Source organism: Heterodontus francisci, chromosome 30, assembly GCF_036365525.1.
Source record: "Heterodontus francisci isolate sHetFra1 chromosome 30, sHetFra1.hap1, whole genome shotgun sequence".
Taxonomy (NCBI): domain Eukaryota; kingdom Metazoa; phylum Chordata; class Chondrichthyes; order Heterodontiformes; family Heterodontidae; genus Heterodontus; species Heterodontus francisci.
The window spans coordinates 51,008,168-51,024,453 of record NC_090400.1 but is presented as its reverse complement, the minus strand read 5'-3'; the positions used below and the strand labels follow the sequence as shown (position 1 = coordinate 51,024,453).

Below are 16,286 nucleotides of genomic sequence, written 5' to 3'. Positions count from 1 at the left end.
TGTATAACAAAGTACATTAATCGAGACTTCCAGCTTCACTGAAGTTTCTTAATTCTGTTAAGTGACTGAATGTTTAAATTCAGGAAGCAATATACAACACTGGTCATTAAAATATAACCAAATCTCTCAAAAGTTAACCTAATATGGAACACCAATTTGGAAATAAATATTCAGTCATAGCAGGAAGGAACAAACAGGGAATAGCATGTTTCCCACTTGCAAACTATTCAAGTATTTACAGCACAGAGGGGAGGCAGTGGCATCGTGGTATTGTCACTGGACTAGTAACCCAGAGACTCAGGGTATTGCTCTGGGACATGGGCTCGAATCCTACCACAGAAGGTGGAATTTGAATTCAATTACTAAATCTGGAATTAAAAGCTAGTCTAATGATGGCCATAAAAGCACTGTTGATTGTCATAAAAGCCCATCAGGTTCACTAATGTCTTTTGGGGAAGGAAATCTGCTGTCTTGACCTGGTCTGGTCTACATGTGACTCCAGACCCACAGCAATGTGGTTGACTCTTACATGCCCTCACAAGCCACTCAGTTGTATCTAACCACGACAAAGTCAATAAAGAAAGAAGAAAAACTGGACAGACCACCCGGCATTGATCTAGGCACCGGAAACGACAACGACAAACCCAACTCTGTCAACCCTGCAAAGTCCTCCTTACTAACATCTGGGGGCTTATGCCAAAGTTGGGACAGCTGTCCACATACTAGTCAAGCAACAGCCTGACATAGTCATACTCACGGAATCATACCTTACAGACAATGTCCCAGACACTGCCATCACCATCCCCAGGTATGTCCTGTCCCACCGACAGGACAGACCCAGCAGAGGTGGCGGTACAGTGGTATACAGTCAGGAGGGAGTTGCCCTGGGAGTCCTCAACATCGACTTCTGACCCCATAAATTCTCATGGCATCAGGTCAAACATGGGCAAGGAAACCTCCTGCTGATTACCACCTACTGCCCTCTCAGCTGATGAATCAGTACTCCTCCATGTTGAACACTTGGAGGAAGCACTGAGGGTGGCAAGGGCACAGAATGTACTCTGGGTGGGGGACTTCAATGTCCATCACCAAGAGTGGCTGGTAGCACCACTACTGACCGAGCCCTAAAGCTGCTAAACTGGGTATGCAGCAGGTGGTGAGGGAAGCAAGAGGGAAAAATATACTTGACCTCACCAATCTGCCTGCCACAGATGCATTTGTCCATGACAGTATTGGTCGGAGTGACCACCGCATAGTCCTTGTGGAAACGAGGTCCTGTCTTCACATTGAGGATACCCTCTATCGTGTTGTGTGGCATTTCCACCGTGCTAAATGGGATAGATTTCAAACAATGCAAAACTGGGCACCCATGAGGCACTGTGGGCCAGCAGCAGCAGCATTGTACTCAACCACAATCTGTAACCTCATGGCCCAGCATATTCCCCACTCTACCATTACCATCAAGCCAGGAGACCAATCCTGGTTCAATGAAGAGGGCAGGAGGGAATGCCAGGAGCAGCACCAGGCATACGTCAAAATGAAATGTCAACCTGGTGAAGCTACAAGCCAGACTATTTGCATGCCAAACAGCGTAAGCAGCATGCGACAGACAGAGCTAAGCAATCCCATAACCAACGGATCAGATCTAAGCTCTGCAGTCCTGCCACTTCCAGCCGTGAATAGTGGTGGACAATTAAACAACTAACTGGAGGAGGTGGCTCCACAAATATCCCCATCCTCAATGATGGGAGAGTCCAGCACATCAGTGCGAAAGTGACGAATTGATGATCCATCTTGGCCTCCTCCTGAAGTCCCCAGCATCACAGATGCCAGATTTCAGCCAATTCGATTCACCCTGCGTGATATCAAGAAACAACTGAAGGCACTGGATACTGCAAAGGCTATGGGCCCTGACAATATTCCGGCAATAGTACTGAAGACCTGTGCTCCAGAACTTGCTGTGCACCAAGCCAAGCTGTTCCAGTAAAGCTACAACACTAGCATCTACCCGGCAATGTGGAAAATTGTACACAAAAAGCAGGACAAGTCAAACGCAGCCAATTACCACCCCATCAGTCTACTCTCAATCATCAGTAAAGTGATGGAAGGTGTCATCAACAGTGCTATTAAGCGACACTTGCTTAGCAATACCCTGCTCAGTGACGCTCAGCTTGGGTTCTATTTATTTATTTAGAGATACAGCACTGAAACAGGCCCTTCGGCCCACCGAGTCTGTGCCGACCATCAACCATCCATTTATACTAATCCTACATTAATCCCATTACCCTCTCACATCCCCACCTTCCCCCTACCTATACTAGGGGCAATTTATAATGGCCAATTTACCTATCAACCTGCAAGTCTTTGGCTGTGGGAGGAAACCGGAGCACCCGGCGAAAACCCATGCAGAACTTGCAAACTCCGCAGTCAGTACCCAGAACTGAACCCGGGTCGCTGGAGCTGTGAGGCTGCGGTGCTAACCACTGCGCCACCAGGGCCACTCAGCTCCTGACCTCATTACAGCCTTGGTTCAAACATGGACAAAAGAGCTGAACTCGAGGTGAGGTGAGAGTGACTGCCCTTGACATCAAGGCAGCATTTGACTGAGTATGGCATCAAGGAGCCCGAGCAAAACTGATATCAATGGGAATCAGGGCGAAAACTCTCTGCTGATTTGAGTCATACCTAGCGCAAAGGAAGATGGTTGTGGTTGTTGGAGGTCAATCATCTCAGCTCAGGATATCACTGCAGGAGTTCCTCAGGGCAATATCCAAGGCCCAACCATCTTCAGCTGCTTCATCAGTGACCTGCCTTCAATCATAAGGTCAGAAGTAGGGATATTCGCTGATGATTGCACAATGTTCAGCAGCTTTCACGACTCCTCAGATACAGTCCATGTAGAAATGCAGCAAGACCTGGACAATATCCAGGCTTGGGCTGATAAGTGGCAAGTAAGATTTGCGCCACACAAGTGCCAGGCAATGACCATCTCCAACAAGAGAGAATCTAATCATCTCCCCTTGACATTCAACGGTATTACCACTGTTGAATCCCCCACCATCAACATCTTGGGGGTTACCATTGACCAGAAACTGAACTAGAGTAGCCATATAAATACCATGGCTACAACAGCAGGTCAGAGGCTAGGAATCCTGAAGCGAGTAACTCACCTCCTGACTACCCAAAGCCTGTCCACCATCTACAAGGCACAAGTCACGAGTGTGATGGAATACTCCCCACTTGACCGGATGGGTGCAGCTCCAACACTCAAGAAGCTTGACACCATCCAGGACACAGCAGACCGCCTGATTGGCACCCCATCTACAAACATTCATTCCCTCCGCCACCGACGCACAGTGGCAGCAGTGTGTACCATCTACACCATGCACTGCAGCAACACACCAAGGCTCCTTAGACAGCACCTCCCAAACACACGTCCTCTACTAATTAGAAGGACAAAGACAGCAGATGCATGGGAACACCACCACCTGCAAGTTCCCCTCCAAGCCACACACCATCCTGACTTGGAACTATATCGCCATTCCTTCACTGTCGCTGGGTCAAAATCCTGGAACTCCATTCCTAACAGCACTGTGGATGTACATACCTCACATGGACTGCAGCGGTTCAAGAACGCAGCTCACCACCACCTTCTCAAGGACAATTAGGGATGGGCAATAAATGCTAGCCTGGCCAGCGTCGCCCACATCTCATAAATGATTAGAAAGAAAGGCTATTCGGCCCAACAGGTCCCTGTCAGCGTTTATGCTGCACATGAGCCTCCTCTCACCCCTCTTCATCTCAACGCATCAACATATCCTTCTATTCCTTTCTTTCTCCTATGCTTATCTAACTTCCCCTTGAAAGCATCTCGGCTACTTGCCTCAACTACTCAATGTGGTATTGAGTTCCACATTCTCACCATTCTCTCAGTAAATGTTTCTCCCGAATTCCTTATCTGATTTATTAGCGATTGCCTTATATTTATGGCCCCCAGTTCTGGTCCCGCCTACAAGTGGATCTTTATGTCAAGCCAACAAGTTCACCCTCACCCAGATGTTCATCGTTCTTTTGTACTAAGAAAAATCAATAGTTAGGAAACACAACGATGTAGCAGGTGAGAAATTTATGCCTGGTATGAGACTAAGAGCTGTTCCTAAAAAAAACCCTGGAGTGCCACAGTGAAAAGCAGCAGGGCTCTGAATAAAGAGACAGGCAGCCAGCTACACAGGGGAGAGGACTCCCTTTGCAGAAAATAGGTTGGAAGGAGAAATACCAAGCTTCTACAGAAACAGAACTGCATAGTTGAGACTTTTGAATTAGGTATAAAAGTATCAAAGACATTCCTGAAAACTGAACTATTAAAGCTACATGAGTGTGGTGGGTGAAGTCCAAATATGAAACACCAGAAAAATTAATGTTTTGCATTCACCCTGGACAAAACAGCGCTAAATCTTCATTAAACTTTGTTAATACGATGTGCATTACACCCAAAATTAATCATGTTGCCCAGTTTCATGTAGGATCATATTCTCAACAGAAATTTTTTTTAAAAATTTCTATTAAAATCATCTTTCCAAACAGTTCAGGAATTCATTTGTTACCTTCGGGCCGCATCAAAGTTGTTTTTCACAAAATCGTTGAATGGCCTCATATGTTCTTCTTTTGTAAACAGAACATGATTTGCAATACTTTGTAGAATCTGAGAAAAGCAGAATTTGTACACGTCAATGATTGAGGTTTATAAACCAAAGGGACAAGCCAGAAACTAATTACAATTTACCTCAAGTAGATACACCTGGTTACATGCTGGAATGAAATGAGATAGACAGACTGAACTTCTATCTGACTTTCATGGTATCATCCAGCACCCCCAAAGTTCAGTGTGGTATGGATTCCGTACACATTATACCTTAACAATGCAACTTGACTGCAGGTCTAGACCAGAATCTTCATATTTCTTTTTACGTAACTTTGTACCATCTACCATCTCAACAGCAATTTGCTATTCTTGCTGCTTAGTGCCGAAACAAATTGAGGAAATCATTGACGCAAAACACTAGTTTCAGATGTCAGCTTCAAGCATATCCTTTTACAGTGTTAAGCAGAGAATGGAACAAGGCTTTGAATATGGGTGTTGCATCTCTTTTCATCCACTAAATGTTGTTTACATATCTGGTTATTATACTTTAGTCTCATTATAGCCCTCAAGACCACTTGGTTTACAAGAGCAAACACCCCTCAACAAGAGATAATTTTTGTGATGAGTGTCATAAGTGATATGTAACTGAATGAATTATGGTTAGTAGTGGAAATAAAGTCACAAGCAGAATAACGTAGAGACAAATGACCATTTTTCCGTTCAGTGTTGGGCAGATTATTTGACCTTGATGAGTGGAAGTCCCATCACAGCCATATGTGATCCTGTACTCCCCCTGACACATTTGTTCTTCGAGCTGGGATTTCTGGACAGCGATAAGTGGGAACCATGGTTGATTTTTCCAGAGTTGTGACGGAAGGTCATTGACCTGAAACGGTAACTCGGTTTTTCTCTCCACAGATGCTGCCAGACCTGCTCAGCATTACCAGAATTTTCTGTTTATATTGCCGCATTTTCATTCCCTGACCCAGGGCACTGATTAATTGTAGCATCCCGATCACTGCCCCAGCCGAGGTTGAAATATTCAGCACATGGGTTGAATCTGGAAATTTTTTTGTTTGTGGGGCTTAGCTACTCACTGGAAAAAATTGCTTAGCTTTCTGCTGGACCCAGAAATATTCCCTTGTGTATTAAAACCTTTACCTTGGACATCAACTTTAATCCCCGTTCAATTCTAGGTGGAGGTTTCTTATCAAGGATCCCTGCTTCATAGGGAGAAACTATAGCAGGATTGATAAACCTTAAGAACATAGCACTGCCAACTGCACCTATACTGTTCTGGGGAAAACGTTGGCTGACAACCTGCAGGAAAGAAAAGGCAGAAACAAAAGCAGTATGTTATGTTAATAACATTGTAATTTAAAATAAAAAGCCTTTTGAAGAGCTGTTAAAAGACATATGTAGAGGTAATGTTCAGTTTTTTCTGTCTGTACAGGTTAAAATACAACAGTAAATTATATACATATATTAAGTATATATTAAAAAATACAAGGCTACAAGAATCACAGCTAGGATTTGGATGGTCCCCACCCTCCTCCGCCAAAGGATGGTGTGGTCGGGCAAGTGTGGGGGTGGAGAAAATGCAGCCTACCACACAAATTTTCCAAAAAACAATCAAAGTCTTCAGAATCAGTTCATGTATGAGATAGTTCAAACATATCAAGAGCATGGAGCAAGTTATGCCACATCTGTAAATGATTACATTTTTCTGTTCGTGATAGAGTCTAATGCTAAGAAAAATAGACAGGCACTGCTCAAGATCACTGGGAGACAACACTCTAGCAACGTTACACAAGGATTTGGTCAAGGGGCTCAAGAGGCCGTAGGAGAGAAGAGCAGTTAGATGGATTAGACGTGGGGTTAGAGCAAGGGAAGAGGGGAAAGCAGATGTTTTTCTTTAAAGTTAGAAAATAACCAAGAAAAAATACCAATTATCCTCATCCCACAGACCACCCAAAATTTTAGGATATTTAATAGCTGGGAGCAGCTCCACTGAAAATCCAGAAAATTAACATTTTGATCAGTTCTCCAATTTAGTGGTAATGCGCTTCAGTCACATGCCTCATGACTGACATCTAGCATTAATCCAAACATCAGCCTCCTGAATCATCAATACCACTTGAAACATTCCTGCCCATTGTGTGGCAATCTGAAATGCAAAATCTTGAGCTACATTAAAAGAGAATTCTCTGTGCAGGCAAGAAATTTTGTTATTGTTTGTTTCTAGTTTTTTTTGATGGAGAGTGGGGAAAGGGAGAAGGTAAAATATTTCATCCTGAAAGTGCTCTCACTCTAACCATCTTTGTTGTTAAGTTCTATCTATTCACAAATGTTAGCACCTGGTTGAAGGAACAGCAATGCTCTGAAGCCATTACCACTATGTAGAGCTAAACATGTTTTAATTTCAGGATACCACCAAGCACATTGGTAGATGAATGCTGAAACACATTAACCCACCCCAACTATGCCCATCTCTGCTATTCCCTACACAGGGGAAGGGGAGAGATCATAGCTCAAGCTTGTGTTTTGTCGCACAGAAGATTCTTAGGATATTGCAAACATATTCCCTATACAACTCTATTTGAGTGTTTTTGGTGGTGGTGAGTCAGTGTGGTGCATCAAATGATGCACACTCCAGCTAGCTGCTTATAGCAGATCAGGGCGGCACAGTGGCGCAGTGGTTAGCACTGCAGCCTCACAGCTCCAGGGACCCGGGTTCGATTCTGGGTACCGCCTGTGTGGAGTTTGCAAGTTCTCCCTGTGTCTGCGTGGGTTTCCTCCGGGTGCTCCAGTTTCCTCCCACATGCCAAAGACTTGCAGGTTGATAGGTTAATTGGCCATTATAAATTGCCCCTAGTATAGGTAGGTGGTAGGGAAATATAGGGACAGGTGGGGATGTGGTAGGAATATGGGATTAGTGTAGGATTAGTATAAATGGGTGGTTGATGGTCGGCACAGACTCGGTGGGCCGAAGGGCCTGTTACAGTGCTGTATCTCTAATCATAATCAAGATAGAGGATACATGATTAAGGGTCACAGAATATGATCTTAATCGAACATTTTGGTGGTTCCATAAGTCATGAGCAAAGGACAAAAATCTTAGGGCACCCATCTTCACAACATTATTTAGGCAACGTTTGTGAAAAGTAACAGGCGAAATTTAATTAAGAGTTTAAAGATATGTTTAATGTTGCAACACTGCAACTAGAGGCTGTCTGTGCACTCATTAGGCTACTGCCGTGTGACGCGATTTTCATTATGTAAACTTAACTAACTCTCTTCCAACAATATTTTCTAAGGAATGGTTTCAATAATTAGAATGCTTGGTGACCACATCTGTGAATTCTGAAAAATATTTAATGAAAATGACAAACTGTAATTTAAAACTTAACACAAAAGGCTGGGACCCAGGTTTAGTAACCTCAGGCATGTTTGGAGGCAAAGGAAGGATGGGAAGCCAAAAGAATTCCAACAGCATGTTTAATTTCTCAATTATACACAAGTTGTTAAAAATTCTGGAGCAGAGAAGACAAATTACCCTTTATAGTTTCGAAGCAAACTCCAGACAACTGTCCAATGTAAATCAGGGACCAAGGCTTCCATTTCAGAATAATCTTATCTGGCTGACTAAATATCATAAGTAAACATTATCAGGTAGCGAGGAAAGAAATTGGTTCAATTCTTCCTCAATATTTTTGAACGAGAACAAGAATCTGAAGCTGTAATGGGGAGTACCACTGTGCCAGAATGGTTCCAGTGCACAGACGGTGACAGTCAAGGCCACTGCTTTGTGGTCCTCATTTAAGAAAAAAACTGCAGAATGCAATCTTCAGAAAAAAATTGTATCCCAAGAAACTTCAGAATTTGACATTCTAGTCATCCATAAATTGATATTTATATAATTCCAAATTATACAGTGGATACAGTTGAGGATGGTGACTCCCAATACCAGGAATCTTTGCAACAAGAACAGAACTGCTTATTCCGTCACCAAAAAGTGCTTACAATGTTGAAAACAACAGGTAATGAGATATCTGTCGTGACTGACCAATTGTTGCGCATCTGACTGTGAGAATAGGCAAGAGGGCAAGGTTAGGTCTGTGATTTAATACATCAGAAAAAGATTTAATACATCAGATGGAAATGCAGATTAAAGATTAGGTACTAAGTACAATTCAAAAATTTCAATTCTTCAAATTTCTTTCTCTCTTGCCACCAAAATACAGACTCTCATTATTCTTCTGACAATCCTACTCGAGTACCTGACTTGACTTGTCCCCCCTTTCAGACACGTTGTATGTGTCATTTTGCTTTTATTTAAGATCTCAAGTGGCAGTCAATACTGGCACTTAGTCAACTTGCAAGATTTGCAATTGAAATGAAAAACCTTTTCTACTAGTATTGTCTCTTCCTTCAGAAACCAGTTAAGACTGCCCCACAAGCAGCAGCTGAAGGCACAAATGACAAATGGGATTCAGACAATGGCCTTCTATTAAAGTCTATTTCTACTGAAAACCATTTCTTATTGCAGCTGTTCAACTGCCTAAGCATGATTTCCTCTGTGAAGTGTCTTGAACATTTTTCCACATTAAAAGCTGTGTTTTTGTCACAAGTTGTGTTGTTTCCCCCATTTTGTGCCACTTTTTGGTGGCATACCATACCTCTGACAAGAGGCTGTGAAGATTACTTACTCTCAAGTTTCTGTCAATGACATCATGTAATCAGATGCCAGGAATAATGCAGGAATAGCACAAACTGATTCTTAATTAAGTAATTCCCAACTCATTCTACAGTCCAAATTATACCAGTAAAATATTACAGTAAGAATCATAAGTACACACTCATATCCTGCTACCCTGTGCAACAACTGATAATAGTAGTCTGCTTGTCTGGATTAACAAATACATCATTTATTCCCATATGTCACAATCATACATTTGCTTCTACAGTGCAGTTACATTCTTCAGTAAATCAGCAGTTCAAAAGCAGTTCTGCATCTTTTGAACTGAACGTTCTAGAAGAGTTGGATAGGTTGGTCCCCATCTACATGGAGCATCTACTTGACTTGCATGTTACTACAAAGTTAATTCTAAACTGTGAAGCTATGACTGACTACCAAACTGAACTGCTGAAACACCAAAGTTGAATTTCCCCCAACAATAACTAGTTTTATCTAAGACTGCGCAATCATCTAGATTTTTTTTTAAACTGTCACATATCTGGTCACCAACCACACAATTTTACATAAAGGCTGTGTGTTCCAAAAGTATTTAAAAACTCAACTTTATATTTAAGAAAATGGTGCCAAATCTCTCAGCATTGCAAGTTAGAGTAAACCAAATTAAACAAAAACCTACTGGATGAAAATTTCAATTAAGTTCTCATTATTTTGGTGCAGACAATCAAAGCAGAGCCTTAATGTGAGGTCTGCAGAAATTAAAACTGAGCTTCAAAAATTACACTGTAGAAACAGACAACTATATAACTATTTAAGCTGCGAATGTTGGACAGCAAATGCAGTTATTTTAACATTTGTCAAACTGTTAACTCAGTGAATGCACATTTCTCCACTATAATCTTAGATTAAATATATACATGGCAAACAACATATTTAAATATTGCCCAAAGACAGAAGTTTTAACTGTCACTGGTTTAGAATGGACAGTTTAGTGCAGTCAGCCTGTACCCAACATGAACCCACTTAGCTTTTAAGTATCTCCATTCAAATCAGAGGTGAAGATGCATTTCTCCTTAAAACAGTACAATTTTTTTTCCTAAAAGGGACATTTTTAAAAAAGGCATATATTTGTCAAAGAATAATTGTCTCAAGTCCAAGATTTTCCTTCAAATATTTAACTACAATAAAAGATGGAGGTGACGGGGTGGTGGGGGGGGAGTGGAGGAGAGGGAGCAATTTATACGTCACTGAAAAAGGTGGGGGGGTGAATGCAGGAGTTATGGTCCAACCTGCATCTGTTTACAATTATTTGTAAAGTTACACATTAGAAAACTGCAGAAATTATCGTTGAGAAATCACAAGACACGTCAACATTTATTATAGACAGCCAAACAACGAGTTTTTTTTTTCATTTTATTTGAAGCTGAACTATTTATAAGAACAAAATGTAGAGGCTCATCTAATCTTCTTTCAAGATTAAAAGCACTTATTTCAGTAAAACATTGAGTTCCTTTTGAAGGTAGTGTTCAAACTCATATTTTAAGCTTTGAAACAGTTGTCTTTGGTATCTAAAGATGAACTATTTTGACAATGTCATTTAGCCAAAACGCAAAGATTGAAACAAACAGGGAGTCATGCCTTTGGTTAATTAAGTACCTCAGTTTTACAGCTCATCCAGAAGACAGCACCTCTGATAATGCAGTAGTCCTTCAGTGCAACACTGAAGTGTCAGTTTAGATTATATGCTCAAGCTTGTCGTGTGGCATGAAACCACAACCTGCTGATTCAAACTAACAGGATGACCAATTCAGCCAAACAATTGTGTGTAAAAGGCTAGGTCCTTAGAAATGGATAATCAAGTAAGGAGGGCCAATGCTTCAGGGGTTGATTATATGCTGAGTAAAAGAGGGGAAGTACATCTGTTGCAAAAGCAAAATACTGTGGATGCTGGAAATCTGAAACAGAAACAGAAAATGCTGAAAATACTCAACAGGTCAGGCAGCAGCTTGTGGAGAGAAAAACAGTTCATGTTTCAGATCTGAGATTTCATCTAAACTGGCAAAAGTTAGAAATGTTATCGGTTTTGAGCAAGGGGGCGGGGGTGGGAACAACAAAAGGGAAGGTCTGTAATAGAGTGGAGGGCAAGAGAGATTAAATAACAAAAGGTTTCATGGTGCAAAGCCAAGGGGACTGATAATGGGACAAGTAAAGAAATAAAAGAGTGCCTGGATGAAGTGTAAATGGCAGGATAGCAGCCACCTGAACACAAAGTAAAGGGATTAATAACAAAACAAGGGGAAAAAATGGTGAACCAGCAAAAAAAACTAAAGAAGAAATAAATGGGGGCAGAGGTTATGACCTACAATTGCTGAACTCAATGTTGAATCTGGAAGGCTGTAAAGTGTCCAGTCAAAAGATGAGGTGCTGTTCCTTGAGCCTGGATTGAGCTTCATTGGAACACTAATACCAAGGAGAGAACGGTGACAATCAGAGAAAGGTGAAGAATTGAACTGACAAGCAACAGGAAGTTCGAGGTTGCAATTGCAGACTGAATGGACATGTTCCACAAAGTGGTCACCCCGTCTGCGGTTTGGTCTCCCCAATGCAGACAAGACCACATTGTGAGCGGCAAATGCAGTATGCTAAATTTAAAGTAGTACAAGTAAATTTATGTTTCACTTGGATGGTGTGTTTGGGGCGCTGGGCGCTGAGAAGAGAGCAGGTAAATGAGCAGGTGTTGCATTTCCTGCGGTTGCATGGAAAGATGCCGTAGGAGAGGGGGGAGATGTTGGGGGTAACTAAGGAGCTCAATTCACAAGTGCGACCCCAAGCTTCCCGTCACCTGTTACTTCAATTCTCCACCTTGCCCCCACTCAGACCTTTCTGTTCTTGGCTTGCTACAGTGTTCCAATGAAGCTCAACACAAACTCAAGGAACAGCGCTTCATCTTTTGACTGGGTACTTTACAACCTTCTGGACTCAACACGGAGTTCAGTTGTAGATCATAACATCTGACCCTTTTTTTGTGTTTTCTTTTGCTATTTCGCCTTTTCTTCCCCACTCCTCCACCACCCTCAATCACTTTACTTGTGTTTGCACAGCTGCTATCCTGTTATTCACACATCATCCGGACACATCTTTTGTGTCTTTAACTTGTCCCATTACCAGTCCCCTAGTCTTTATATCATGAAACCTTTTTGTCATTTCATCTCTCCTGCCCCAACCCTATTAAAGACCTTCCATTTTGCTGTTATTACCCCCTCCCCCCTTTCATTTGCTCAAAACCCATAACATTTCTAACTTCTGCCAGTTCTAATGAAAGCTCACAGAACTGAATGTTAATTTTTTCTCCCCACAGATGCTGCCTGACCTAAGTATTTCAAGCACATCTGTTGCTTTGATTCAAAGAAACGTGAAGTCTGTATTCACTTAGTATATTGTTACTGTTCTATGTTTATATTTTATTTTCAAATTCTCAGTCACTGCTCGATAGACACATCCTTCTGCTTACTGAAAAATCATGTAGCAATACGTGTTGCAGGATCTCACTACTTTTCCCTTGATATTAAGCAGATCAGGGCATTTTATAAATCACAGGGGATTAGCAAGATCTGCTTCGTTATATGGCTCATTAGAAGCTACTGATACCGAACCTGAGGAAGTATCGATGACATAAATCCTAAAAATTAACATTTTCAGTTATTTCAGAGTAACAAAGCAACTCTAATGCACATCCATGAACTCCGAAGTATATTGGTGCTGCGCTCCAACCTTTCATTATGAAATCACACATGGTGGCAAATCTGGAAAAAGTTAGTGCTTGCTTAACTCCAGTAGTAAACAATTTATTGGGTAAAGCTGGACAAGCATCAAATAGAAGATAACTGCAGAGAGATGCATATAGGTCAGAGAGATTAATGCCAGACGTGGTCTGATGTTAAACTAGTCATCAACAATGGAGTCTATCTTTGCTGAGGAAAATGTTACACAACACTAATTTTACGTGGTTCTGAGAAGTAGTTGGAGAGAAACATGCAAACTGGGATTAAATATACACACATTGGGCTGCAGTGATATAGTGGGTATCCTACTGAACTTGTAATTCAGAGGCCTGAATGAATTACCTGGAGACACGAGTTCAAATCCCGCCACAGCAGCTGAGCAATTTAAATTCAGCTAATTAACTAAATCTGGAATGCTATGTAACTACCAGTTTGTCACACAAAATCCGTCCAGTTCACTAATGTTCTTTAGAGAAGGAAATCTGCCATCCTTACCTAGTCTGGACTAACTGTGACCCCAAATCCACAGCTATTATCTGCCTCCTAAAATGGCCTCGCATCTCACTCAGTTATATAGGGATGGGCAATAAATGGTGGCCTTGCCAGCAACGCTCACATCCCATGAATGAATAACAATATCAGTCTCTACTGGGTTGGCCAAAGATTAACTTCAAAACACAGGTTTATGAGTGTTTTTATGAACACCCAGTATCAGAAAGGAACATACAACTTGAATTTGACATGGCCTGGATAAAAGATCCCATGCAAACTGTTATTTCCATCTTTTTCTTTTGGATGCGAGACCCTATATGCCCAGAATTTACTATTTTTGTGATCGGAAGTTACTCCTGTGTATGATTATAGAAGAATTTCCTGTATACATATGATTATTTTTTTGCAGTTTGTGTTCTGAAATGATTCAGATATGTTGGAATACCTGTGCATTCCTGCACAGAATCAGATAGAATAGTTAATTAAAACTCAAGTATTTGTCCTGCATTTATGCACTTTTTTTAATTCATTCGTGGGATGTGGACATTGTTGGCTCGGCCAGCATTTATTACCCATCCCTAATTGCCCTCGAGAAGGTGGTAGTGAGCTGCCTTCTTGAACTACTGCAGTCCTTGGGGTGCAGGCACACCCACAGTGCTGTTAGGATCTGGTAAGTAACTTACACAATTCCGCACACTCAGCGTAGCTACACTAATATTGCATAGATCAAAGCACTCAAATATTCTGACGGTATGTTAACCATAGTGGACAGCTGTATCATAGTATTCTCTCAGACCCAAGAGGTAAAATACTTTGCTATTTGCAATACTGCTACATCCAAGTCCTTTGGCATCAAGGGGCAAGGCATGTTGTGACAATGATTATTTGAATATTTCTAAGTGCAAGACAGATCCCTGTTGGAGAAGCATGTGATTACATTTCTTAAAATAATTCTTGTACATTTGTCAAGATACACCTTTGCAGAAATCCCCATTTACATTCATTATCTTTTCCCCCAAGTTAACCCTCTCATTCCCCTCATTCAAGAATATAGAAACAACTGGCTTAGACACCAGAGACACTTTTTGGTCATTTACAGGAAAGGGACAACTCCCTGCCGCAGTGAAGTTTCCTTCTTCAGAGGGAGTACTAACTTAATACCCCCATCAAGGGGACAAGAAGAAAAATGTCAGTCAAGACTGGGATCAAAGTCACGATCTCCCAGTTGTTAGTTTTTACTTTTGTTGATTCATCTAGTCTTCACACACGATTAGCATATGGTCTTGCCTTGGCCCTGGAATGTAGCTTTCTTTTCTCTTTTTAAAAAAAGAACCAACACATCTGACTAATTGTCAACGTACAATCATCACATTTACTGAAGAACAAGCATACTCCTGATGAATAGTGCAGTAGTGCGGTAATTATATTATTGAACTAGTAATCCATAAACCAGCAAATGCAAATTTCAAATCCCACCAAAGCAGTTTGAGCTCAACTTGAACTGAATTTTAAAAACCTGGGGAGAAAATAATAGCATCAGTCAGAGTGACATGAAGCTGCCAGATGGCTATTAAAACCCAACCAATTCACGAATGCCCTTGAGGGAAGAAAATCTGCCATTCTTTCCCCGTCTGGCACATGTGCGATTCAAGAAGTGCCCCATCAAGCTACTCTGTTGTCTCAAACTGCTACAAAGAACAGCAAGAATCAAACTGGGCAGACCAGCTGCAACCAAGGCATCTTTTCAGGACATGATGAAGGCCACACCCACCCCATGACCATACAATGTTCTCCTCACTAACATCTGGTGATCTGGCCAATAGACGAGTCAAGCAATAGCTTGACGTAGTGGTACTCGTAGAATCATACCCTTCAGCCAATATCCCAGATTCCATGGCCATTCCTGAGTACGCTCTGTTCCACTGGCAAGACAGACCCACCAGAGGTGAGGAAATAGTAAGGTACAGTCAGAGAAAGTCAAAGAGTGGCCATGAGAGTCCAGAATATTGACTCCTTGCCACATGATGCCTCGTAGATTCTCGTCAAACATGAGCAAGGAATCCCCCCACTGATTTCCACCTGCCGCCCTCCTTCAGCTGATGAAATCAGTACCTTCCATGTTAAACACCACTGAAGGATGCATTCAAGGGCAGCAAGGGGACAGGATGTACTTTGAATGGGGGCTTCTAATCGCCATCACGGAGTGGCTTGCGAACCAACATAAGGGAATAGCCTACTTGACCTCATCCTCACTAATGTACTGGCAGTAGTTGCACCAATCCACGACAGGATTGGTAGAAGTGACTACCACATAAGTCCCATCGACACACCCAGAAAATGCCTCATTGTGCCATGTCGCATTACCATCGTATTAATTGGGATAGAATCAGGGCAGATCTAGCAACTCAAATCTGGGCATTCATGAGGTCCTGTGGGCCAACATCCAGAACTGCATACCAACATAATACGAAACCTTATTGTCCAGTATATCCCCCACCATTTCATCACAACTAAGTCAGATGACCAATCTCTATCCAATGTGTACAAGAGCATGCAGACAGTAACATCAAGTATACCTGAAAAATGAGGTGCCATCCATATGAAGCTAGAACACGGGACTACTTGCATTCTAAACTAAGAAGCCAGCATGCAATAGACAGAGCTAAGCGATTCC

The 16,286-nt window shown here is 41.8% G+C and overlaps 1 protein-coding gene across 11 annotated transcripts in view; it reads right to left on the bottom strand.

Annotated features, from left to right (window-relative positions):
• nf1a (neurofibromin 1a) overlaps positions 1-16,286 on the bottom strand; it is a 291,554-nt gene that overhangs the window by 135,191 nt on the left and 140,077 nt on the right. For all 11 annotated transcript variants that reach the window (XM_068010585.1, XM_068010587.1, XM_068010588.1 and 8 more), the window contains 2 exons: positions 5,804-5,962; positions 4,605-4,702 (listed from right to left, as the gene is read on the bottom strand). In XM_068010585.1, the coding sequence (XP_067866686.1) occupies positions 4,605-4,702; positions 5,804-5,962 (257 nt within the window). The remainder of the gene's footprint in view (positions 1-4,604; positions 4,703-5,803; positions 5,963-16,286) is intronic.